Source organism: Carassius carassius, chromosome 27 (assembly GCF_963082965.1).
Source record: "Carassius carassius chromosome 27, fCarCar2.1, whole genome shotgun sequence".
Taxonomy (NCBI): Eukaryota; Metazoa; Chordata; class Actinopteri; order Cypriniformes; family Cyprinidae; genus Carassius; species Carassius carassius.
This window is the reverse complement of record NC_081781.1, coordinates 25,938,610-25,966,405: the sequence shown is the minus strand read 5'-3', so window position 1 is coordinate 25,966,405 and position 27,796 is coordinate 25,938,610. Positions and strand designations below refer to the sequence as shown.

Sequence of the window (27,796 nt, the reverse complement as noted above, 5' to 3'; positions counted from 1 at the left end):
ATCTCAACCATACAGCATGTGAATAAATAAAATTTATAAATATATTTATAAAATGCATAACGTTTCTGATGTTTGGATTTGTACTTCAATATAATAAGCTCCAAGTTTAAGAATAGCCCTAGACTAGTTTCTCTCTCTCTCTCTCTCTCTATTTAACAGCATTAGCTCAATGAAATACGTCTTCCTTCCGTTAGAATGAAAGTTTTCCTGTCTTGCTAAATGTTGGGCTCGTGATCAATAAGTTGTATTCGCCTCAATCTGATTTAGTAAAGTCAAACCGCAGACAGTGAAGCTGCGTCAGTGAGCGGAGTCCACGCAAACATCCACGATCACAAATAACAATGAATTTCGTAAAATAATGATTAATTATTAATTGATAATTTGTTTTTCTAGTTCTAGTCGTTCATTTGTTATATTCAACTAATCAGAGGTTTATATTAAATTTACATAATCAAGTCTTAATATATTCCGCGCTCAAGCACATGCATTAAGTTTGCCACAAAGCACATGCAGAAGTAGCCTAATAATTGTGAAAAATGAGACATTTTAATTATTAATAAAAAAATGTTTTCTTGTCGGCTGCAAGATGAAATTCACAGTGCTGGCGCTCTCCGACGAGAGAAATGCAAAATTCACAGATTGTTGAATGTTGAATATTAATGCGCCCTGTCATTAATGCGCATTAATAATTTTTGCACAAACACTTGAATATGAATATTAATTAACATTTTGCCTATGCATTACAACGTAAATTATTTTTTTAATATGCAATTATCCAAAATAAAACCAAACAAGATTTGTAATGAAGATAAAACAAATAAGAATAAATGCTGGACATCTACCATCACACGTGTAGTGCAAATCTTGCACATATTTTACACAACTTCATTTAAATGCAGCTGCATTAAAAAAAAAAAATTAAAAGGGCTGGGTTAATCGATTTTATCGATTAACTTGAATTTGTAATTTACATCGGTTTGTTTGAATGAAAATCTGTTTTCTTTTTAACATCCAACTATGAACCACTCAGGGCTCCCTAAGTTCTGAGTGGCTCAACCCTCCCCCGTGCGTCTGACAGAGACACGCTGCCAAGCAGAAGCGGTGAGATTCCGACTGGAGCGAGGAGAGGACATTAAGAGTCTGAGCGTCGTGGTTTTCACTCGCTTCAAGAGCCTCCATCACGAGTACAATCATGCCAACAGCCCGTAATATAACTGCATATTCCGCAAGAATTCATGTTAAGCATATTTAGCTATGATATATAGCTTGAAAGAAATCAATATAGCTATAGCATATATAGCTTTGATCAGGTTATAATGACTGCAAGAGTCGAGCGGGATGTTAAAGGCTAAGGAATATTGACTGTTTCTTTTACTAATTATTTTCAGGTTAAAGCATGATTTAAACAGATACAGCACATTCACACTCAATCGCTTTAGCAATAATCCATTCAAACAAATGTAATCTTACAGTGCTACTACATTATCAGTAGGCTATTTGATTTTGAAATCTTGAAGAAATTCATCGATCTGTTTAGATAAAATAATTGACAAAAATGTACTGTTATTTTCCTCACAAACAAAATTTTCACATCAGAAAGCAGCAATTAAAGATTTAATGCTTACAATGTTATTAGTTTGGCATGTGATAGGGAAAGAAGTTTACACACAATAGCCTAAGCCACTTTGAAACTCTCCTTTTATTTATTTATTTTTTTTGTTTTTTTACATAGGCTACGTTATGAACATAACATTTCAAACATACTGAAATACTTAATGCACGGAGTGAAGGCGGAGCGGTGTTTCTAGTATCAGTGCGCGCAGAGCTGATGCTCTGAGCGCGGAAGGAAGTTGTTGCTAGTCTAGCTACTCTCACAGACTCTGCTGCCGTAAATAATACGATGATATGACAGTGCAGTCAATACAGATATTTAATAAAAACATTAAAAACAAGCAGGGCTGTAACATAACCCATTAAAAAACGCACGCCAGGTCTACACCGGACACAAGTGGCGTGATCCGACAAAAGACAACAGAACACAGTGATGGATACACTGGACATGATCCCCATCAGTGAACTGATGCTCGTTCTGTTTATGATGAAATGTTCTGACACTGCGTTCACACAGACAGTGACTGCTCTATTTACAAATAAGGTATATAAGAAAAAAAAAAACTAAACCAGCTGCATAATGAGATGGAAATATAGACTAGAAAATATATTTCCACTTGCTCTGTCCTCCGTCCATGATACTGACTCACTGCGGAGCAGCCAATTTTAATCTGAACAGCTCTTAACGCTGAGTGGATGGTTAGATGCTTGATGGGCTAGTATAAACAAATAATAAAAAACATATTAATAAAATAAAGGTCTTTCCAGCAATAGGGTAATAACATTACAGTTTTTTAATCATCTTGTCTCAGTTATAAATTTATAACTATATTAAAACTTGTTTTGAAAAATTTCTTTGTCATGTGAATATTGATTTTAAAATCGATTTAAATCATAAATCTGATTTTTATTTTTTTAAGCCATATGCTATCGCCCACAACTAAAAGCAAGTAAAGAAGGCTCCCTTTAAAAACACTTAAGTTATCAATTAATAAAGTTCTTTTTTACATCGTGTGCATTTTGTTGATTATAATGAGAGAACTTGAGTTTAATCATGAGGACAGTTTATTAATCCGTCCATTCTTTAGAGTTTCAAAGATTTAGCTAAATCGTGCAGGTTTAATTTATTCGTTTCTTGTTTTAGACTAATTAGGCATAAATTATGTGAACGAAATTATACAGTGCTTCACATTTAAACATTCAACAATTTCTTAATCAGTTTACATACAAATGTCTTTTTCCCAAGAAAGTATCTGTCAAAATAAAGGACATGCAACGAATAACAAAAATGTATGTTGTTTTATTAAAGGATTTTTAAAATATAAATTAAAATATAGGCATAATATATGAAAATTTTGATATTGAATATTAATCCATGTAGCACTTTTAATGCTCTGATGCAAAGTAAACCACAATTTCTTTTGAATAATATAACACATAATTCATATAATATAAATAATACTGCACACCTTTTAAATGTATCAAATCTAAAATATGATTTAATACCATGTAGCTTAGAGAAAATATAAGCACAGGCTCAGGCACAGGCTTGGCATTTATCCTGTTTGAATTAGTTCTAAGAAATGCACATAACTTCATAAGTACCAAACTTTCATCTGTGAATATTACATATTAAATATATTAAATATTTTAAATATTTGAACTATAGTGTTTTTCTTTCATTTTCCGTGACTGAAGCCGTCAAATGTAACACATCAGCGAGGCAAAACTGACATCTATTTACGAAAATGTGCTTTGATGCGCTTGTTTGATAACTCAGCGGTCAAAAGCTGCAAATGAACTTTACAGACGTGCGGCGGCGGTAAAAAGGGCCTTCAGGCTGTCCACCTACTGTACTTGTACTAGTTTTCACATAATGTGTAAACATTTTACTAGTTAGACTTTTTCCAAAGACTTTTTCAAAACTATAATTCCTGACTAAATGTATAATCAAGTGAAATATTATGAAGTTTCCCTAACAATATATAACACTAATACAATTCAAAAGCTTGATGTAAATAATATAAATGTAACAAATAAATGTAACTGTAACAAATGTAACAAAAAAATGCTGTTCTTTCAATTTATACCCCCTAAAAAATGGAAAAAAATATTCTCAGCTCTTTTCAACATTAATAATAATAGTAATTATGATAATAATAACAATAAATGTTTTTTTGTTTTTTTTTTGTAGAAAATAAGATTGTTAAAAGGATTTCTGAAGGATTGTGTGACTGGAGTAATGATGCATAAAATTTAGTTTGAAAGTCAGCTTTGATTGTTTCTAATAAACTGTTTAACTGCACTCCCAAGTGGATATTAAATTATGTTGTGGGATAATTAAATATATTCTAAATAAACTACAAACATAAAATTATATAGATTTATTTTGTCCTCACATTCTTTCTTGTAACTCCTCCCTCTCAGTGGCACAGGTGAATGAAAGGCTCATGATGCAGCTCATTATGCAGGCCTTTGTCTTCTCAGGTGTAAATCACAATGATATGATAGTAATTCATGATAGTTGATGCCTACTCGCATATGACTTTTACCAACAAAAAGTGTCTTAGAAAATTTAAATCAATATATTGTTTTCTGTGAGTGAGTAAACAAGATTATTTTAACATAATTTAGAAAGAAAAATTCTAGGCTACAAGCTCCAGTTCTCAAAAGTCCCGGGAACCAAGTATGTGTTTTATGGCCTTATTCAAGTGATTTAACATTTTTAGTTTTTCACTAACCACGCATAACATTTTTTTTTTCTCAAAAACACAATCATGTACATACATGCTGCTCACATATTATTATAGCCCAGTTTGTGCTGATTACAGTGAGATTAGACTTTAGCCATTTAGATGTTTATAAGAAACTGAAAAAAGCACAAATGTCAGGGCATGACTTCTCCAGGCCCCAAAAATAACCTTAGTCCTCAGAGGGTTAACTGTACAAACTATATTTTCTATCACTTTACCCTAACCCACCTTCTAAACCTACCTGTTTTAGATTTTCAAAAAACTTAATTCTGTATGATTTATAAGCTGTTTTCCTAATGGAAACCAAAAAAATGTCCCCACAAGGTTAAAAAATACTGTTATTGCTATCGTCGTGGCATGACATAATGTATGGAATACCAGGTACGCACACACACACAATCTCCTCTGTAGTTGGTGTTTTACTTCCAAAACCTTCATGTAATCCTGCATGCACATCAGTTGTCCTGCATGTGGTAGCCATGTAATCACAACATCTTACCCCTGCTTGTGTGCATGATTTCAAACCTCACCCACTGGGTTCTGCTGTGTCACAGAGGCACCTGCTAACCTGCCTCTATTATGCATCAGTCTCCTGAATCGGGTTTAGAAGAACAATAGGACACAGTGTCAGTAAATACACTTTGTCCTGGAATTTTCCCAGGTGCTACTTTTGACTGGTGGATTAGAAACCTCTAGAACTCACTTGAACAGAATTTCCTGTCTAGTCAAAGTCACCAATTTTTTTTTTTTTTTTTCAGGACCGGATTGTAGATCTTGAAATGGTAAGCTATTTTGTTTTACTATTTTGTGTGTGATTTTGTTGGTCTGTGTGAACAGCATCTGAAGCACTGGACCAATGTAATACATGACCCAAGTAATACATAACAATGATGAATCTGAGCCACAGATGCACCCCACCATTGAGTTCACTTATGAGTACAGTCTAAGAGAATACACTAAAATGTGTCTTGCTACTACAGTACTACCAGAGACAATTTATAAGAGACATGCCACTTCCTCAATCCTCCATACAACTATATAAGGAAAACCCGTAACGGCAAAGATGGCGGTTGTATGTCCCGCCCCTCCCGCTGGAAAGCCAATCATCTGCTTCTAACAGTCAAGCCGGGAAACATTTAAGCCTATCGTCTGGTTCCACTGACGCATGCGCACAGTTGAGGAACCCTTTGCGCATGCATAGTAAAAGTACAACTCGAATTCCGGAAAAGTTGGGACGTTTTTTAAATTTTAATAAAATGAAAACTAAAAGACTTTCAAATCACATGAGCCAATATTTTATTCACAATAGAACATAGATAACAAAGCAAATGTTTCAACTGAGAAAGTTTACAATTTTATGCACAAAATGAGCTCATTTCAATTTTGATTTCTGCTACAGGTCTCAAAATAGTTGGGACGGGGCATGTTTACCATGGTGTAGCATCTCCTTTTCTTTTCAAAACAGTTTGAAGACGTCTGGGCATTGAGGCTATGAGTTGCTGGAGTTTTGCTGTTGGAATTGGGTCCCATTCTTGCCTTATATAGATTTCCAGCTGCTGAAGAGTTCGTGGTCGTCTTTGACGTATTTTTCGTTTAATGATGCGCCAAATGTTCTCTATAGGTGAAAGATCTGGACTGCAGGCAGGCCAGGTTAGCACCCGGACTCTTCTACGACGAAGCCATGCTATTGTTATAGCTGCAGTATGTGGTTTTGCATTGTCCTGCTGAAATAAACAAGGCCTTCCCTGAAATAGACGTTGTTTGGAGGGAAGCATATGTTGCTCTAAAACCTTTATATACCTTTCAGCATTCACAGAAACTTCCAAAACATGCAAGCTGCCCATACCGTATGCACTTATGCACCCCCATACCATCAGAGATGCTGGCTTTTGAACTGAACGCTGATAACATGCTGGAAGGTCTCCCTCCTCTTTAGCCCGGAGGACACGGCGTCCGTGATTTCCAACAAGAATGTCAAATTTGGACTCGTCTGACCATAAAACACTATTCCACTTTGAAATAGTCCATTTTAAATGAGCCTTGGCCCACAGGACACGACGGCGCTTCTGGACCATGTTCACATATGGCTTCCTTTTTGCATGATAGAGCTTTAGTTGGCATCTGCTGATGGCACGGTGGATTGTGTTTACCGACAGTGGTTTCTGAAAGTATTACTGGGCCCATTTAGTAATGTCATTGACACAATCATGCCGATGAGTGATGCAGTGTCATCTGAGAGCCCGAAGACCACGGGCATCCAATAAAGGTCTCCGGCCTTGTCCCTTACGCACAGAGATTTCTCCAGTTTCTCTGAATCTTTTGATGATGTTATGCACTGTAGATGATGAGATTTGCAAAGCCTTTGCAATTTGACGTTGAGGAACATTGTTTTTAAAGTTTTCCACAATTTTTTTACGCAGTCTTTCACAGATTGGAGAGCCTCTGCACATCTTTACTTCTGAGAGACTCTGCTTCTCTAAGACAAAGCTTTTATAGCTAATCATGTTACAGACCTGATATCAATTAACTTAATTAATCACTAGATGTTCTCCCAGCTGAATCTTTTCAAAACTGCTTGCTTTTTTAGCCATTTGTTGCCCCCGTGCCAACTTTTTTGAGACCTGTAGCAGGCATTAAATTTTAAATGAGCTAATTAAGTGGATAAAAGTGTAAAATTTCTCAGTTTAAACATTTGCTACGTTATCTATGTTCTATTGTGAATAAAATATTGGCTCATGTGATTTGAAATTCCTTTAGTTTTCATTTTATTAAAATTTAAAAAACGTCCCAACTTTTCCGGAATTCGGGTTGTATAACCTGTGGGGAAAAAGGCGTTTTAAACCTTTTTTTGGGGCAAAGTCATCAAACATTTCCAGCGATTTTTATCATATTTTACTGCTGTTTCTATACATGCAGTTTTTATGTCCCGGTGACCAGTGAAAGTGCAGTTGGAAAATATTGTGGCAAATATTGTGGCACCATCAGTATTTTAAGGTTTATGGAATTTTATGGTACCATAGCACTGGTATATTATAATGTACAACCATCTATACTTTATCGTCAGTCTATTGTGTCTTTATTGCAAGTGTCTCAAGCAAGTTTTGATCTCAAGCAAGTGTCTACTACAGCAACTCACAAATCAGGCAACCAACTGGACCTCATCTACACGCGCTGTTGCTCTGTGGACAACTCTTCAGTTGCTCCTCTGCACACCTCAGACCACTTCCTCATTACTGCTAACCTAGCACTTACTCCTGAAGCGGCTCACACTCCTACGCAGGTCACCTTTCGACTGAACCTACGCTCACTCTCTCCATCGCGCCTATCTTCTGTGGTTTCATCCTCGCTTTCTGCACTGGCACGGCACCAACATACCTACACTCACTGGTTAAATCTTATGTGCCCTCCAGAAGTTTGTGCTCTGCAAGTGAACGACGCCTTGTGGTGCCATCCCAAAGAAGTTCAAAATCACTCTCACGGACCTTTTCCTGGACTGTGCCGAGCTGGTGGAATGACCTCCCAATCTCAATTCGTACAGCTGAATCTTTACTCATTTTCAAGAAACATCTAAAGACTTATCTTTTTCGACAGCACTTAACCAACTAATACTTGCACTTTTCCTTTTCTTGTCTTTTCATTTATTAAAAAAAATAAATAAATTCTATACTAGACTAACTGAGACTTGTCATGGCATTTGTATACTGCTGTTGTTCTCTTGTTGACCTGACTGCTTCTATTGTTCTCATTTGTAAGTCACTTTGGATAAAAGCGTCTGCTAAATGATTAAATGTAAAAATGTAAATGTAAATTGCGTGCAGCTTCTAAAAGATAATATTGAACTATACCTTAAGACCAACAGACATGGACTAAAAGACACAAAATGATTATTGCTGAGTCTCAAGAAAGAGTTTTAGTAAACTTACTAAAACTAAAATAGTATTCTTCTGGTGCCTTAAAAGCACTTATGAAATGCAGTTGTTTTAGCTTTGGGAGGCTGATTCATAGATACCCTTTCTGTATTTATGTGCAGAATGTTCTGTTTGCAAAGTTAAATTGCTGAAATGTTCCACACCTCAGTACACTATTTGCAAAGGCTTAACGATTTCTGTTAAATGTTTGAATTACAAATCATTACTTGGATAAGAAATATGCAGCCATTTGTTAAAAGTATTGACGCCTCTATTGACATAGCAGTATTTATGCAGTTTGAAAAATAAGCTATCTGACGCCTACCACATCAATCACCATTATGTGCTACGGCTGGCTGACGAACATTTAATGAGCTCCTGAACTGCTTCAGCCTTTACTCACAGCTCAGATTATTTACATCATTATACACAATCCTCTGGTGTCAGGAATTGACCTTTGCCTCTTCTGGGTGATGCACTCATTTAGATGACTCCCAGCAACAGGGTAGAGCTACTGTACTGTGTGTTTTTAAATATTAAAGACAGAATAATTCCACCTTTAACACCATTCTCATTTTCTAGAGCACCAGGCTGGCCTTGGATCATCTGGAATCAGTTCCTGAGAAGCTCAGTTTGCTAGAAAACTTCAAGGATCTCGAGGTTGGATCATAAGTGATGTTTTGGTTAAGATTTGACTTCTCTCTAAAGTAGATATCATGGTTGGCTTAAATGGTTTCAGGAGTCACAGAAGCAGAGAGAAATGGTGGAGCAACGTTATGCCAAATATAAGGAGATAGTTGGTAACCTACAGCATCAGCTTGAGGAATCTAAGAAGAGGATTCAGGAATACAGGGTATGAATGTTTGAGTGGCGAGGTCCACAGTCCAGGTCAATTTTCTTACTGTGTAAAGTTAGATATTAACTTTCGAATCTTGAATGATCTCTTTCTGTTAATTTTAGGATGAGAAGTTGGATGCAGCCTGTCGAAGTCTCCAGTTTACTAGTCTGTCATCATCTCTACTTAGTCAGAGCAATATCCTGAATGATACCAGTCTGTCTACCCACACATGTGAGTACAAGAGAATAGAAGTTATAGTTAAAAGTTGTTGAAATCATGTTCAAAGGTTGTTGGACAAAAAAAAAAAAGATCTAGTTGATATAGTTATAATTTCTAATTTTGGTCTAATAAATTTAAACAAATTAAAATTGGCATTAACCTTCACCCTCATAAACTGAAAATGACATACCTGAAAATGCCCATGTTGCCAGTCACTTTGTCTAGTTCATGTGTATTTTTGGGTACACATAGCAGTTGAGATAAATCAGGCAGGTTATTTGCGAATCTGTCTTTGGTGGATAGAACAATAGTTCTGCCCAGACGGTAACGCTGAGCCATATAGTTCAGTGGTTCCCAACCTTTTCCATTCCAAGACCCACCTAGACAAGTGTAATCTATTTCACGACCCAGCAAAATATTTGAAAAAAAAAGAAAAAAGAAAAAAATAACGGTTGACATTACTTTAAGCCTAATCTTACTTAAAAGTTTGATGACAGAAATGAAGTATTTAAGAAAAATAAACCATTTTATTTTAGAGTACACCTGAGTACACTTTGGCAATTCTTTCTCTAAACAGAGATGATACGTCAAGGAAATATTGCGAACATTTGTATATTTTGTTATGTGGAAATGTTTAAATCTTCAAAACAGCATGACAGCCCTTCGTGGACGACTGCCGCGCACAAATAAAAAAACAAACACAAAATAAAACCCAGGCCTGGTCCTCTCTCGTCCTTCACTGTCGTCACTCCTCTTTTGTATCCTTTCCGATCTCCTCCGTGGTTCTCGAGACCGGTGAGTGTCACAGGTGTCGCTCATTTCCCAATCACTCCACCGGCCTCGCTCCGTTCCCACGGCTCTTGGCCCCACCCCACTCGTAACATTCATGCAGCCCTAGACTGAACTGTGTGTGTGTGTGTGTGTGTGTGTGTGTGTGTGTGTGTGTGTCACTGAAATGCAAATTTAGCTGCAGCCAAGTGACTTTGTGCGACCCACCTTGTTCCATTCTGTGACCCACAAGTGGGTCGTGACCAACAGTTTGAAAACCCCTGATATAGTTTATATCAGTGATACGCAGCATGCAGAATACAAGGAAATTGTCAGTAACATCATCACTTTGAGGTACGATATTTACACTCACCTAAAGGATTATTAGGAAAACCTGTTCAATTTCTTATTAATGCAATTCTCTAATCAACCAATCACAAGGCAGTTGCTTCAATGCATTTAGGGGTGTGGTCCTGGTCAAGACAATCTCCTGAACTCCTGAAAGAAAGGTGATTTAAGCAATTTTGAGCGTGACATGGTTGTTGGTGCCAGATGGGCCGGTCTGAGTATTACACAATCTGCTCAGTTACTGGGATTTTCACGCACAACCATTTCTAGGGTTTCCAAAGAATGGTATGCGGTATGCGGCAGTCCTGTGGGCGAAAATGCCTTGTTGATGCTAGAGGTCAGAGGAGAATGGGACGGCTGATTCAAGCTTATAGAAGAGCAACTTTGACTGAAATAACCACTCGTTACAACCGAGGTATGCAGCAAAGCATTTGTGAAGCCACAACACGCACAACCATGAGGCAGATGGGCTACAACAGCAGAAAACCCTACCGGGTACCACTCATCTCCACTACAAATAGGAAGAGGAGGCTACAATTTGCACGAGCTCACCAAAATTGGACAGTTTAAGACTGGAAAAATGTTGCCGGGTCTGATGAGTCTCGATTTCTGTTGAGACATTCAGATGGTAGAGTCAGAATTTGGCGTAAACAGAATGAGAACATAGATCCATCATGCCTTGTTACCACTGTGCAGGCTGGTGGTGGTGGTGTAATGGTGTGGGGGATGTTTTCTTGGCACATGACAATGAGTTCACTGTACTAAAATGGCCCCCACAGTCACCAGATCTCAACCCAATAGGGCATCTTTGGGATGTGGTGGAACGGAGCTTCGTGCCCTGGATGTGCATCCCACAAATCTCCATCAACTGCAAGATGCTATCCTATCAATACTAACATTTCTAAAGAATGCTTTCAGAATCTTGTTGAATCAATGCCACATAGAATTAAGGCAGTTCTGAAGGCGAAAGAGGGTCAAACACAGTATTAGTATGGTGTTCTTAATAATCCTTTAGGTGAGTGTATATCAGTAAGATCGATTCCATGCTATATAATTAAATCTAGTGTATGATTAAAACGATGATTGGGCCTGGTGACATTTTGCTTGACTCCAAAAGAGTTTATTAGGTCAGTAAATGCAAGTCCTAATGCATAATTTGTATTATCAACTTAAATATTAAAGTTTCTGACGATTAGCGCTTTATCAACGGTAACCAAAAGGTTTGAGAGGAATTCTGTACACGGCCCTGGTGGTCTATACACAGTAGCCAGAGCAAGAGATACAATAGATTTCTTTTGCATATGTGACAGTGTAACATTAGGCAGAAGTAATTTGAATGAGTTAAACCTGTATACTGTTTTCTGGGTAACATTGAGAATATCACTATATATCGTTGCAACACCTCCCCCACGACCAGTCTGACGGGGCATCAAGAAATCTATTGTATCTCATGGTTATAACAGTAGTTTGGTGGAGTAGACTAATTAAGACCAATATAATCATTTGGTTTTAGCCAGGTTTCAGTAAAGCAGAGTACATCAAAACTATTATCTGTGATCATTTCATTTACAATAACTGCTTTGGATGTGAGTGAGCTAATGTTTATGAGCCCAAACTTTACAAATAGTTTTTGTACATTTATTTTAAATTGTTTTGGTTTAATCACGATAAGATTTTTTCTAGAGCCTACATTAAATTTATATTTTGACCCCACTATTCTGGGGACAGACACAGTCTTAATAGATTGGACAGCGCAAGTACTGCTATCATTTAACCTTTTGAGCCATATGATCCCACATATGGGATTCTTATTTCGTGCCCCTGGGAGTATGGTGCCACATATGGGATTTAGAACGTTTGGTGACGTCACATAACTGTCAAATTCAAACTTCATTTTCGTGCGTTGTCTGGCGCTGAGCCAGAGAGAGATGTCCACTGCTCTTGTCATATTATCACAACTATGCAGTGTTATTAAACAAATAATGCATATTTTAGGTTTCAGACATTAAAATACACATAAGTACTAGTAAAACAATACATTTAGAGAAAAATACACATATGTCTATGGAAGCAACAATAACAATCCATCCAAAAATTTTATTTGCAGATGTGCTTTATTCATATCAGATAGAAATAGTGTAAGTAACTATAATGTTCACTCTATTCTTCACCCAGTTCATCCGCCACTTATTACTTGCATTCCGGGAGAGATGAATTCACGTACTGTAAATCCGACTGACGGGACTTTCTGAACTGCAGTGCGAACAAACATGGCGGCGCCCATCTCACATTACAGATCATGATTAAGATCATTTAGAAAGGTTTTTAAACGACAAAACACACTAATTTACACATATTTATGAATCAGAATATCAGATTGTTCATGACATGGTATGCAAGTTAATATTTTAAATAAAAAAAGGAAAAACTAAATGAAAGCGATTCATCTGTCATTCAGTGTTATTGTTGATGCGGTGTGTCACCTGACAAGCCTGACGTGTCGCCATGGAAACAGTAAGGGGAACGTTCTGAAATAACGGTCGTCTAAAAAATACTCACTCTGGGGGGACCGCTAGAATATTTTAAACTCACCACTGAAAAGGTTAAGTGGGCAGAACAAAAGTCATCATAGTAGTTATTTGAGAATTGGCTTACTAGTCATATGGATCAAAGTGTCCTGGAGATGATGTCTGAGAGGAGTTCCACTCCGACTCTGCTGGGGTGCAGGCCATCAGCACGTAAAAGCATAGGATTCTCCCAGAAAAGATTCCAATTATTAACAAATAGCAGTTTCTGTTCTTTACACCATGACAATAACCATTCATTTAAAGCAACATATCTACTGAACCTTTCGTGTCCTCGTCGATATGTGGGGAGTGGTCCTGACACGATGATTGTAGCCGGTGGCATCGTACTGCTCACCATCTGGATCAGGCTCCTGAAGTCCCTCTACAATGTCTCCATCTGCCGCAGCGTGGTGTCGTTAACCCAGACATGCAGCTTGACTGCTCTGGTGCTCTCATCGGCCTTCAGGATCAAGGGTATATGTGCAGAAACATCAAGAATACGAGCTCCAGGGAAACAGTGAGTGTGCACTTTACCTTCAGCTAGCGTAGCACGGACGTGTCGGAAAATGGAGTCTCCGACGACTCACAGAGGGAAGCGATGTGGTTCTGGGTGGAGATCTCGAAGACCGGAGGGGGAGAAGTTGTCGCCCGGGGCCTGGCTCGCATCCTCAGCTGTGAATGCAACCAGAGTCCGTGGTGTCCTGGCGCCGGAGTGAAGGACATCTGGGAAGATTGCATCCTGGGTGCACCAGGCCTGTGCAGAGAAACACATGGAGTAGAAGTTGTGGGACTGTTAGCAGTGAGCAGGACTTGTGAGCATCATCCCAGGAGGTTTCCAGTGCAGCTCGAATGTGTCCTTACCTGCACTCAAAGGTAGACATACATCCGCCATTAAAGCAACTAACTGAGTAAAGCAATGGTAATGTGTGTGAATAGAGTATTAGCAATGCAAGCGGAATTTGCGGCAACCAGGCTGGCGATGTTAACGGGCTATAAGCTAAATAGCGGACTCAGGAAATCAAAATAAAACGAGTGATAACAAGGCGTTCTGATTGTTTTTGTTGTAGAATACGATAGAGGATATATTCACACATTATAGAAACGAAAATTATGGTGTATAAAATTGATTTTTAAGATAAAAAATAGTCTATAAAAAATACAGAGACGGAGCTCAAACTCAATACAGACGGCAGCAATGTCTTCATAAAACTTGATTATGCACAAGAATTATAGGTAAATTATACATTAAAACAGGGGCTCAAATGTAATTGTACAAATAAATATAATCATAAATAAAATGTTCATTTTTTATATTTTGTTCAGAATCCTTAGCAGGCAATGAATGCCTTAAGTCTGGGACTCATGGACATCACCAGAGACTGGTTTCCTCCCCGGGCGCCGCAGCATAAATGGCTGCCCACTGCTATGGGTGTGTGTTCACAATGTGTGTTCAGTGCTGTGTGTGTGCACTTTGGATGGGTTAAATGCAGAGCACGAATCCCGAGTATCGGTCACCATACTTGGCTGCATGTCATGTTACGTAACTCACTTTTCACTTTCCATAATCGTTTTATCTCGATTATTGGATTTTCATAATCGTTGGAGGTCAAAATCGAAATCAAACAATGTATTTATTTATTTATTAATTGCACAGCCCTTTCTGCCTTTGGTATTGTTTTCAGCAAGTGAAATGCATGCTCAACCGGGTTGAAATCAGGAGATTGGCTTGGCCATTGCTGAATATTTTACTTTTTTTACTTTCAAAAACTCCTGGGTTATTTTGTTTTGGGTCATTGTCCACTATGAAGCACCGTCCAATCAACTTTGCTCCATTTGACTTAATCCTGTAAGAGAGTATATCCCTATACACTTCAGAATTTTCCTGCTGTTTTTGTCGTCTGTTGAGCCATGTGTGCTCATGCCATCACAGTGCTTCACCACGTTTCACAAATGATGTTGTATGCTTTGGATCATGAGCTGTTCCCAGCCTTTCTCTATACTTTTTTTCTTCCCATCATTCTGATACAGCTTGATCTTAATTTCAGCTGTCCAAAGAATGCTTTTCCAGAAGTGGTCTGGCATTTTTTATTTTATTTTGTCAAAGTCTAATCTGGCCTTGTTTGCACCTTGTGATGAACCCTCTGTATTTGCTCTCATGAATTGTTCTCTTGATTGTAGACTTTGACAGTGACACATCTACCTCCTGTAGAGTGTTCATCACTTGGCAGGATGTTGTGAAAGTGTTTTTCTTTTGTGCTTGTGTCCAAATATATATGGTCCTAACTGTATATGCACACACATGCAATGTTTTGTATTATTCACAATGCTTTGACACAAAAGTAGTACAAGCCAAGTATTCAATTCAATTGCAGAGTCACAGCCCTGATGAATGGAGAAGCGCGACAAAAAGCTGTGAAGCAAAATGGTCAAATATATCCATCTAGCGTGTATTTACATAGAAAAGGTAATTATAAAGCAGCGGAGCTTTGTAAACAGCTCAGAGTAATCATGTCATCTCCATAAGAATGATATGATTGCCAAAACGTATTTACCAGGATTTCTGAAAAGGTCATGTTCACACATGATCTATCAACGGTAATTTTACCAGTAATTTACCAGTAATGACTGTATGTGTGAAAGGGGCTAAACTCTTCCTCTGTGTACACTGTGAATTTTAATTGCCTAATGTAATCTGGAAAAACCGTGTGCATTGTCTCACTAGATTTGTAACATACATCAACCTATGTCTAAATATGCCATTGTATTGTACATCGCGATTTCAAAACAAATGTTTCTTCACGTGGCCAAATATTAAAATTAAATGGATTTAAACAGTTTAATCAAGCTGTAAAGTGAAATGTCACCAGGCCATTGGCGCCCTCTGCAGGTATTTGTTTTAATACATAATGTACTTAAAGGGTTAGTTCACCCAATAATCAAAATTATGTCATTAATAACTCACCCTCATGTCGTTCCAAACCCGTGAGACCTCCGTTTATCTTTGGAACACAGTTTAAGATATTTTAGATTTAGTCCGAGACTTCTCAGTCCCTCCATTGAAACTGTGTGCACAGTATACTGTCCATGTCCAGAAAGGTAAGAAAAACATCATCAAAGTAATCCATGTGACATCAGAGGGTCAGTTAGAATTTTTTGAAGCATCAAAAATACATTTTGGTCCAAAAATAGCAAAAAAAAAAATACGACTTTATTCATCATTGTCTTCTCTTCCGTGTCTGTTGTGAGAGAGTTCAAAACTCTGCAGTGTAGTGATATCCGGTTCGCGAACGAGTCATTCGATGTAACAGGATCTTCTTGAACCAGTTCACCAAATCGAACTGAATAGTTTAATACGCTTCTTTCACGCTGAGAAAATGGCGGCTGCATACCCTGGAGACATACGATCTTAACGTGACGTGCGTGCTCTCCTTCACGTCCGCATTCCCAACCCAGCGACAGTGTTCTAACCGATTTTCTAACAATTTCAACTCAAACTTGGATTAAAAACAACCCAAAGTCCTACCCAGCAGTCTCAACCCAGCGTTTTTTAAAGTGTAGGAAGTGTAGAGGCCCTTGCTTTGAGTGACTTCAGCACATCTTTGCCTGCAGGTAACACGTATGTGCATGATAGGTGGATACTGCACATTGGTGGTGGATGAGGAGATACCCTCTGACAATGTAAAGCGCTTTAAGTGCCTAGAAAAGCGCTATATAAATGTAAGGAATTATTATTAATTATTATCTCTATTATCTCACACTGCACTGGTATGATCTTCCTCCACACTTCTTCTAGTCACTTAGTTTGGTAACTGTAGATAAATTGAAAGAACAGCATTGTTTGTTACAGTTACATTTATTTGTCACATTTATATTATTTACATCAAGCTTTTGAAAGGTAGTGTATATTGCTATTGAAACTTCATAATGTTTCACTTGATTATACATTTAGTCAGGAATTATAGTTAGTATAGGAAAAAGTCTAACTAGTAATGTGAAAACTAGTACACGTGTGTGTGTGTGTATATATATATATATGTGATATATATATATATATATATATATATATATATATATATATATATATATATATATATATATAACAAAATTCTAGGGCTGCAACTAACGATTATTTTGATAATCGATTAATCGGTTTATGTACTTATATTTTAGTTTTTTCCATTTTTCCCCCCCAAGTAAATTATTAATAAATGGTCTTTATCCTTCAGCATAGATTTTTAAGAGATTTTAAACATTTTGCACTGTCATATCCTAATCAAAAATATACCTGGAGTTGTTTTATTGTGTTAGTAATCCTTTGTCGAACTCTTCTGCAATCAGAACACTGACCCATACTCTAGCAAATTTCACAAGGAGATTTAAAATAATGTTTTCACCATGGCAGTCCTTAGAGCTCCTAAAGTAGTTTAACATCCCGAACGAAGCTTATTAAGGAATCTTTCAGAACATATTTTCACGAAGAATAAGGATAAAACAGAATAAAATTGCAGTGCATTGTATTTTATTATTTACTGGGAAACAGCTTTATAGCTTTTGCTGTGAAATTGTAAACAATCCTTCGAATAAAGTGCAAGTGGCATGAAACCTGAATGGAACTCACAATTTAAAGTAAAATCCATCAGAAGGTTGTCCAGAAAAAAAAAAAAATAGGACAGTCACACACAAAAAACCTGCTGTGTGAAAAAGAGCAGTGAATACTTAGAAAAAAAGTGCATTTCAAATATCTTTAAACATTTACCTCTCTCATTCAGTCATAATTAGGCTGCACGACTGAATTTTGAACTGGAAAACTACAAACTGATCACAGAACATGTTTGTAAAGCTTTAAATGTTAACTGTTAAAAAGCAATGTTATCAGCTTTTACGACTAAACATTTGCAAACAACATTGTACTGGAGAATCTGCCTAAAATATCGTGCCTAAAAATGCGTGGAAAACGCTAGGCGCGCCGCTTTCTCCTTCTTTCCAAAGCGCTCGGGCAGAAGCGTCCCCTGAGGCGTCTGCCTTTGATAAGCAACCATGACGTGCTCTCTCCTTGAAGACGCGGAAATTTCAGCAAAGGATAAATGGATTTGCAGCTCAAAAAAATCGCTTGCAGTAGCTCTGCTACTAAATTTATGTCAAAATGGAAATCCATATACAACTATGATCAGCTGTTCCTTTCATCTTGACTGAGCTTTTAACGTTGTTATGGGAAAGGATGAAGCTGATTGGTTAGTTCTTGTCACATGACCCGCGATGCGCTTGCAGCATTCTGAAAAGTTGAGATGTTTTTAACTCGATGCGATGCGGTGTTGGAAATAACGAACTTGAGCGTGCAAAAGACGCGATATGTGAACGTCCCCTTAAACAGTTCAGTAGTGCAGAGTTTAATGGTTACTCTTCTTTTTTTGAAGGCTCAAAGTAAAGTACTCTCAGTCTCCCACATCCCGCTAAATGCTGCAGAGACGCTGTTCGGGAAGCACGTGACATAAAACGAGGCCAGCTATTGGCTATTCGCTACTTCTCCTGCTGTACTGGCTGAGTAAAACCTCCGGTGGCTCATTACTGCCACACTTTGGTCACCGCAGATTTGAAATATGCACGAAATGAGCCGCTTACGGCCAATAAAAGTTATTTAGCAACGAATCGATGACTAAATTAGTTGACAACTATTTTAATAATCGATTTTTATCGATTAAATCGATTCGTTGTTTCAGCTCTACAAAATTCCTCAAATAAAAACCAGTACTCAAATAAATGCCGGGCCTCTTATAGTGGCCAGGGCGTGGTCAACACGGACAAATAAAGGCCGGTCTTAAATAAAGGCCGGGGAAAAATTTGTGCAGCACAGCCAGATAATGAACAAACACGCCCACTGCCGAAGCGTTTCTCGTTCTCGAGTCAAGCACCGGTTGCATCGGTTTTCGGATCACCAGTACACTGAACCGAGAACCGTTTCTGTCGGACACATCCAATTCAAGAACCGAGGAACTGATGATACTGCGTATGCGTGATTCAGCGTGAAGCAGACTGACACAGAGCGCGTCTGAACAGAACCGGTTCTTTTGGTGATTGATTCTGAACTGATTCTGTGCTAATGTTATGATCTCTGTCCACTGGAATGCTATCGCTTTTAATTTAAAACGGGTTATTTAAAACAATTACTTATCAAACAGATTGAATTAGAAATAAAGGTCTGCCTCTAATAAAAGCCTGCTTCAAATAAAAGCCTGTTACCTACTGCAGTTCAGGTAAATAAAGGCCCCGGCTTTTATTTTAGGAATTACGGTACTTATATAACTCATGTTTATGATCTCTGCTGAATAAAAAGCTTCATTCTTTTTTTTCTTTTTTTTCAGAGGAAATCCAAATCTCAAATCACATCTTTTTGGGGTGAATTATATCTTATTTCTCTCATCGCAAAGCAAACAGTAAAATAAAATAAAAACTTGGAACAGTCTCGCTGCGTGGTCTTCTGTTGTATGGGCGTATTCAAGCCGCGGGCTTCAGTGAAACATTAGAATCTGACGTTAATACACGTTAATCGACTCCAGAGGGTTAAACCAAGGTCCTGACTCTCTTTGGTCATTAAAAATCCCAGGATGTCTTTCAAAAAAGAGTAAGAGACCTATTTTAACGATCTAAATGCAAAGTGTAAAGCGCACAGCGCAGGTGCACTCAGGGCGTGTCCAAATCCACTTTTGCTATTTTAATGACGGAAAAACGGTTGGCGCGCCCGGGCACATGGTCTAAACGGGTTGTCCCTATTCTCTTAATGAGTAATGGGTGTTTTTTGGGCGTAACGTGCAATAAACCAATCAGAGTCTCATCTTCCATTCCCTTTAAAAGCCAGTTGCGCTTGTGCCATGATGGATTTGCTATTTACACGGCGGAATTTGGCAAGCGCAAAGACAGAACTGAACATGACAATTTCAGGATGAAACGCATCCAATGCATCCAGGATGAAACGGAGCTAGCCTATATTATATAGATAGCCTAATTCTAATACATGTGATGACTATCCATGTAGGCATTTTTATATTTAATTAGTGTTAAAATAACACATTTCTTTGTCTTTATCTTTCGATGCCGTCTGACCATTCTTAGTCCTTGCATGGGCCCATGAGAAAAAGTAAATGAACATCAAGCCAAGTCTGCTCACGAACTACTTCTTCCTTTATTATTACATTCACACATTATATAGTTGCATTGCAAGGGGTTGTGCTTTAGTTTATCCAATAAGATATGGATTACATATGGTTTGAGTATGAGCCAAAACAACAAGTTACATGTGATCAGGAATTACTGGACATATAAGGAATAATACTGGCACTGAGCCTTTCAACTTTCTGCAAAGGTCAAACTAAACTGGCTGGGCCTAAAATGTCCCCCCACCAATTATTCACCTTTAGGTATCATCTACGCATGCGGGTATACATTTTGGTAAAGAGACATAAGCACTGAGCAGAGAGAGAGAAAAAACTGATGGGTAGGAGGAAGAAAAATAAAGAGCAAGGAGAGGGAGGGCAGGAGATAAAGAAAAGACAAAAATATGTCATATGTACCGGCGGCGCCAGGGGGGGTCTTGGGCGGTCTCAAGACCCTGCAAAAAAACGCTTTGACCCCCCATTTGACCCCCCCACCCTCTTCCTGATTAAAAAATATATATATCCGGGATAAAGATTAAAAAACGTTTCTCTTCAAACTACACAGAACAATAATAAATAATTATTATTTCGACATTTATTCGTACACTGAACCGAGAACCGTTTCTGTCGGACGCGTCCGATTCGAGAACCGAGGAGCTGATGATACTGCGCATGCGTGAATCAGCTTGAAGCAGACTGACACAGAGCGCATCTGAACCGAACTGATTCTTTTGATGATTGATTCTGAACTGATTCTTTGCTAATGTTATAAGCGCGGGTAAACTGAAGGCTTGAATGAAGGGCAGTCAACTATAATGACATTACATCGAGCGCAAAAGAACCGGTGAACCATTTTTTTTTTCAACTGGTTTATTTGATCGAATTGTCCGAAAGAACCGGTTAACTTGAGCACCTGCTCCTTTGCCCCTTAAGTGCCCTTTTGTCAAAGCAAAATTTCATCGAATTTTTTTTTAAACATTCCCTTTTGTGAATGCCTGCCCATGCCCAATCATAATATTAGTACAATTTATTAATAATAATTTAGCCGTAAATAAAATGACCAACATGATGACCTTTCACCTGACGACGACGACCTCATCCGACCGGAACGATTCCTCACACGCATTTTTTTAATTGTTAGAGGATATTTTCAACACCGTGGCAGCTGGTAAGTGGTGTTTCATTCTCAGCGAAGTGATTTTGATGTTTATTTACTTATTATTATTTTACAAGAATGATGTGATGTGAGCACATGCAGATATGTTGTTTATATTGCTGTGTGTAGCCTGTAGTGTAGAAGTAACTGCTGTTTGAGGGAGAAAAGTTTCACAGGCATCGAGGGGTCTGGTCTTTTTTTATGTTATTTGACTAAACTTTTATTATATTACAGTACTAATTTATTTTTTAACACGTAAAGTGCCTTAAAAACAATAATTATTCAGATTTTCTCATTCTCTGAATTATCATTATAAAAATAAAAACAATTCAGAAATGAATTAAAATATAATTATATTTTAAATGTGACGCAAATATTTTTTTCCTACAATAGCAACAGTGATTACAACAGCAAGACTACTTTAGCCTGTAAACTCAATAATATCTCTCTGGAAATAAATGTAAAAATATCAATGTCAACAAAAAATGCATAATATACCTGACATCAAAGTGCAGTGTGAAGGATATGAATAACAAATGTAGCCTTTCATTTGTTTACATCGCAAAGGTGTTCAATTTTAGACAACTACAACAGTAATAATAATATTAATCACTATATTCCAGTGTATCAGTTTTTTAATGTTTTGTATCAATATTTAAGGTGGACTTATTGATTAGGTTCAAGAGTAGTAGTGATGGTTAAAATAATAGATTAATGCTGAAATAGTAAATTGAGCCTTGTTCCTAAATGGACAGAGAGTGGAAAGTAATAGATCAAATGAGGAGATGGAGTTAGAGGAAGAAAAAGAGGGAAATGTAGAGGCACAAGTGACAGAAAGAGAGCTGGGAACAGCAAGCCAGGAGACAGAGGCTGGTGAGAAAGAGGAAAATGTAGAGGCACAAATGTTTTCTATAGTTTTTACTGTAACCACTGTTCTTTATTATTCTGTAGAACAGAGAAGAAAAAGCCATCAGGCTGGGACAATTTAGATCTAGAAAATAGGTCCTATAATTAACACCTCTGTTTTTTCAGAATTTAGCAATAAGAAGTGAAAGTGAAAGTGAAGTGACATTCAGCCAAGTATGGTGACCCATACTCAGAATTTGTGCTCTGCATTTAACCCATCCGAAATGCACACACACAGAGCAGTGAACACACACACACTGTGAGCACACACCCGGAGCAGTGGGCAGCCATTTATGCTGCAGCGCCCGGGGAGCAGTTGGGGGTTCGATGCCTTGCTCAAGGGCACTTAAGTCGTGGTATTGAGGGTGGAGAGAGAACTGTACATGCACTCCCCCCACCCACAATTCCTGCCAGCCCGGGACTCGAACTCACAACCTTTCGATTGGGAGTCCGACTCTCTAACCATTAGGCCACGACTTCCTTGAAATTACTCTTCATCCAGTTTTTTATATCGACTATGCAATCCATTAGTTTTTCAAATTGGTGTGTTTCACCAGGCCGCGAAGAAATATAGAGCTGAGTATCATCAGCATAACAGTGAAAGCTAACACCATGTTTCCTGATGATATCTCCCAAGGGTAACATATAAAGCGTGAAGAGTAGTGGCCCTAGTACTGAGCCTTGAAGTACTTCGAATAGTACCTCGATAGGATACATCTTCATTCACTGCTACGAACTGGTGGCGGTCATATAAGTACGATTTAAACCATGCTAATGCACTTCCACTGATGCCAACAAAGTGTTCAAGTCTATGCAAAAGAATGTTGTGGTCAATTGTGTCAAACGCAGCACTAAGATCCAATAAAACTAATAGAGAGATACACCCACGATCAGATGATAAGAGCAGATCATTTGTAACTCTAAGGAGAGCAGTCTCAGTACTATGATACGGTCTAAATCCTGACTGGAAATCCTCATATATACCATTTTTCTCTAAGAAGGAATATAATTGTGAGGATACCACCTTTTCTAGTATCTTAGACAGAAAAGGGAGATTCGAGATTGGTCTATAATTAACTAGTTCTTTGGGGTCAAGTTGTGGTTTTTCGATGAGACTGACTATTGCCTTTTAGACGCGGCTCATGTTTATAACAGTGATCTTGGGGGGTGGACTCATTTAAAATAATGGAATTATCAGGTTTTAGCCAGGTTTCTGTCAAACAGAGTACATCTATATTATGATCAGTGATCATATTATTTACAAAAAGTGTTTTCGTAGAAAGGGATCTGATATTCAATAAGCCAAGCTTTATCATTTGTTTATCCATATTGCTTCTGTTTTTTATTTGTTGAACCTCAATTAAATTGTTAATCTTAACTTGGTTTGGACGTTTTTTGTATTTTCTAGTTCGGGGAACAGACACAGTCTCTATAGTGTGATATCTAGGTGAAAAAGTCTATGTGCTGAGAATTAACTGACCTCTGTGACGGGAGGCAGCTAGCAGACGGTCGGTTTAGCCAGTTTGTCTGCTTCCTGACCTGGGCCCCAGTTAGTCAAGTATAAACACTAAGACTATTTGCCATATTTCTAGAGAGAAGAGTGGCGCCACCCCAGAAGGGATGAAGACCATCTCTTTTAAACAGGTCAGATCTGCCCCAAAAGCTCGTCCAATTGTCTATGAAACCTATGTTATTCTGTGGGCACCACTTAGACATCCAGCCATTGAGTGATGACAATCTGCTATGCATCTCATCACCACGGTAAGCAGGGAGGGGACCAGAGCATATTACAGTGTCTGACATCGTGCTTGCAAGTTCACACACCTCTTTACTGTTATTTTTAGTGATCTCCGACTGGCGAAGTCGAACATCATTAGCGCCGGCATGAATAACAATCTTACTGTATTTACGTTTAGCATTAGCCAGCACTTTTAAATTTGCCAAGATGTCAGGCGCTCTGGCTCCAGGTAAACATTTGACTATGGTGGCTGGTGTCTCTATATTCACGTTCCGTACAATAGAATCACCAATAACTAGAGCACTTTCATCGGGTTTCTCAGTGGGTGCATCACTGAGTGGGGAGAACCTGTTTAATGTTTTGATCGGAACAGAAGAGTGGTATTTTGACCCACGACTACGCTGCCTCACTGTCACCCAGTTGCCCTGCTGCATGGGCTCTGTTTCCGGAACCGAACAATGTACAGGAATCCCTGAGCTAGACGCATCCAAAGCCGTATCTAGAGCCCTAACATTCTTACTGTCCTCAATTAAAATTTGGATGCGTGTCTCTAATTCTGAAATCTTCTCTGTCAGCCTAACTATTTCCCTGCATTTATCACATGTGAATCCCTCATCAGCGACAGAGATAGATAAACTGTACATGTGGCAAGAGGTGCAAGTAACAATAACAGGAGAAGCCATTACTCACCGTGCTTGATGAAATATTTTTACTGAGGTTGTTTGATGAACTTGTGAAAAACTGGAGCGAGAGAGAGGAGAGGAGAAAAGAAAAACCCAGTGCAGACAAAGGCTGCAGACAGCACACCTTGTTTGTTATCTTTATTTCATAAGTGCACAAAGTTTTGTTGTTATTATGTCTGTATCCAAAAAAAGTAGACCCTTTACAGATTCGATTGATGTATTGCTCTTATTTGTATGATTAAAACTGAAAGTGTAATTTAAGTTCTTTTTCGGGGTTATCAGGAGAAAATGACTCATAACGCGTATACGCGTTAATCGACTCCAGAGGGTTAACAACCAGATCCTCCTATCAACCCTACTGGCAAAAGGCATCTCAGGAACCAAACTTCAATGGTTTGAGTCTTACCTATCAGATAGGTCCTTCAAAGTATCTTGGAGAGGTGAGGTGTCCAAGTCACAACATCTAACTACTGGGGTGCCTCAGGCCACAGTTCTTGGACCACTTCTCTTCTCTGTCTACATGGCATCATTAGGTTCTGTCATTAAGAAACATGGCTTTTCATACCACTGCTATGCTGATGACACTCAACTCTACCTCTCATTCCATCCTGATGATCCGATGGTAGCTATTCGCATCTCAACTTGTCTAACAGACATTTCTTCCTGGATGATGGACCATCACCTTCAACTCAACCTTGCCAAGACAGAACTGCTTGTGATTCCAGCAAACCCATCGTTTCATCACAATTTCACCATTAAGTTAGGCACATCAACCATAACTCCTTCAAAAACAGCTAAAAGCCTTGGAGTTATGATTGATGATCAGCTGACTTTCTCAGACCACATTGCTAAAACTGTCAGATCCTGCAGATTTGCTTTATTCAACATCAAGAAGATCAAGCCCTTTCTTTCGGAACATGCTGCACAACTCCTTGTTCAAGCTCTTGTTCTGTCCATGCTGGACTATTGCAATGTCCTCTTGGCAGGTCTTCCAGCCAATTCTATCAAACCTTTACAATTAATTCAGAACGCGGCAGCAAGATTAATTTTTAATGAGCCAAAAATAATACACGTCACACCTCTGTTTATCAATTTACACTGGCTTCCAATAGCTGCTCGCATACAATTCAAGTCATTGATGTTTGCCTACAAAACTACCACTGGCTCTGCACCCATTTACCTAAATTTGTTACTTCAGACTTATGTGCCCTCTAGAAGCTTGCGTTATGCAAGTGAACTTGGTTGTCGCTTGATTGTGCCATCCCAAAGAAGCACAAAGTCACTTTTACGGACTTTTAAATTAAATGTTCCCTCCTGGTGGAATGACCTCCCCAACTCAATCCGAGCAGCTGAGTCCTTAGCCATCTTCAAAAATCGGCTTAAAACACATCTCTTCCATCTTTATTTGACCCTCTAACTTTAACACTCACTATTCTAATTCCATTCTTAAAAAAAAAAAAAATCTAACTACCTTTCTAATCTTTTTGTATTCTATTTTCTTTTCATTTATTATACAATTGTATGTGTGTGTGTGTGTGTGTGTGTGTGTAAAGACCTCTAACAATAGCTTGCTCTATTCTTTTTTTTATTCTGTTTTCTTTTTATTTATTATATTATTTAAAATCCCATGCTCCGTGTACTGTGTTAACCTAACTGAGACTTGTTATAGCACTTATATATCATTGCTCTTTTTGTTTTTGATTGCTTCCACTGTCCTCATCTGTAAGTTGCTTTGGATAAAAGCGTCTGCTAAATGAATAAATGTAAATATATTATGTGTACTACATTAAGCTAACTGAGACTTGTTATAGCACTTGCGTATGATTGCTCTCTTGTTGGTTTTGAATGCTTCGATTGTTCTCATTTATTTATTATATTATTTAAAATCCCATGCTCTGTGTACTGTGTTAACCTAACTGAGACTTGTTATAGCACTTATATATCATTGCTCTTTTTGTTTTTGATTGCTTCCACTGTCCTCATCTGTAAGTTGCTTTGGATAAAAGCATCTGCTGAATGAATAAATGTAAATATATTATGTGTACTACATTAAGCTAACTGAGACTTGTTATAGCACTTGCGTATGATTGCTCTCTTGTTGGTTTTGAATGCTTCGATTGTTCTCATTTGTAAGTCGCTTTGGATGAAAGTGTCTGCTAAATGACTAAATGTAAATGTACTTTGCTATACAGTATGTGTTTATTTTTTTATTTATTATTATTTTTTTTTATTTTTTTCAGATTATGGCTGTATTCTGAATACTAATGGGAATATACTAATGCATATAAACAGCAACAATTTTTCTTTACATATCTGTTCCTATCCCTACACTTACATTTTTTTTTCTGTTCTGTTTAAAGCATTACAGAAGCCACTTGCCAGTCCAGATTTGGAATCCAGTCTGACCCAAGAGCACTTTTCTACCTTCAATGGAGCAAACTCTAAACACACCAGCATATAGCATACAGCTGAAACTTTTGGCAGTAAAGATAAACTCATGATAAATACTCATGTATACCTCTGATTTCCACCAGATCCTTAAGCTTTGACTGATTAGATCACTATAACATGTATGAATCCATATATTTAGTAAAATATATAAAATATTTGAATTTTGAATATTTACTGTTATCATTTTCCCTTATATTTGTAACATCAAGGAATGGTTAACTAATTATGTAAACACATTTTTCTTGTTTTGTTTTTTACTATTTACATTTTAGTTTTTTTTTTTGCTTTTTATGTTATGAAATGTGACTGACTGCTTAATTACAGTGCCTTTTTAAACTTTTTTTATTAGTATTTTTTATACTGTTTATGTAATAAATTAACGGTCTTTTTTATTTCTAAAGAAAAACAACTAAAGGGCACAAGTCTGGAACTGCAAAATGAATGCATGAGGCTCCCAACTGGATGAATGTGAAACCAATTAAAACATGGTCACTACAGCTACAAACCTCTTGCAGTCTTTTTTCTCAAGATGCAACATTGGATCCACATGACATATTCTGCTGTCATATACAGTGCAGATACAGCTTTTTACAGAATTAATATAAAAGGACATTGTTTCCTTAATTTTAATGCAGGTCGTTCACACTTTAGTTTTATAGATATTTCCAAAAATAGGTATTATAGAAAGTGGGAGTTTTCAGA

At 37.8% G+C, this 27,796-nt stretch overlaps 1 protein-coding gene across 2 annotated transcripts in view; it reads left to right on the top strand.

Annotated features, from left to right (window-relative positions):
• LOC132107083 (centrosomal protein of 128 kDa-like) overlaps nt 1-27,550 on the top strand; it is a 143,179-nt gene extending 115,629 nt beyond the window's left edge. For both annotated transcript variants that reach the window (XM_059513272.1, XM_059513271.1), the window contains 5 exons: nt 5,123-5,146; nt 8,855-8,932; nt 9,012-9,125; nt 9,233-9,341; nt 27,004-27,550. In XM_059513272.1, coding sequence (XP_059369255.1) covers nt 5,123-5,146; nt 8,855-8,932; nt 9,012-9,125; nt 9,233-9,341; nt 27,004-27,104 — 426 coding nt within the window. In that variant the 3' untranslated portion in view covers nt 27,105-27,550. The remainder of the gene's footprint in view (nt 1-5,122; nt 5,147-8,854; nt 8,933-9,011; nt 9,126-9,232; nt 9,342-27,003) is intronic.
• Nucleotides 27,551-27,796: the final 246 nt, after the last annotated feature.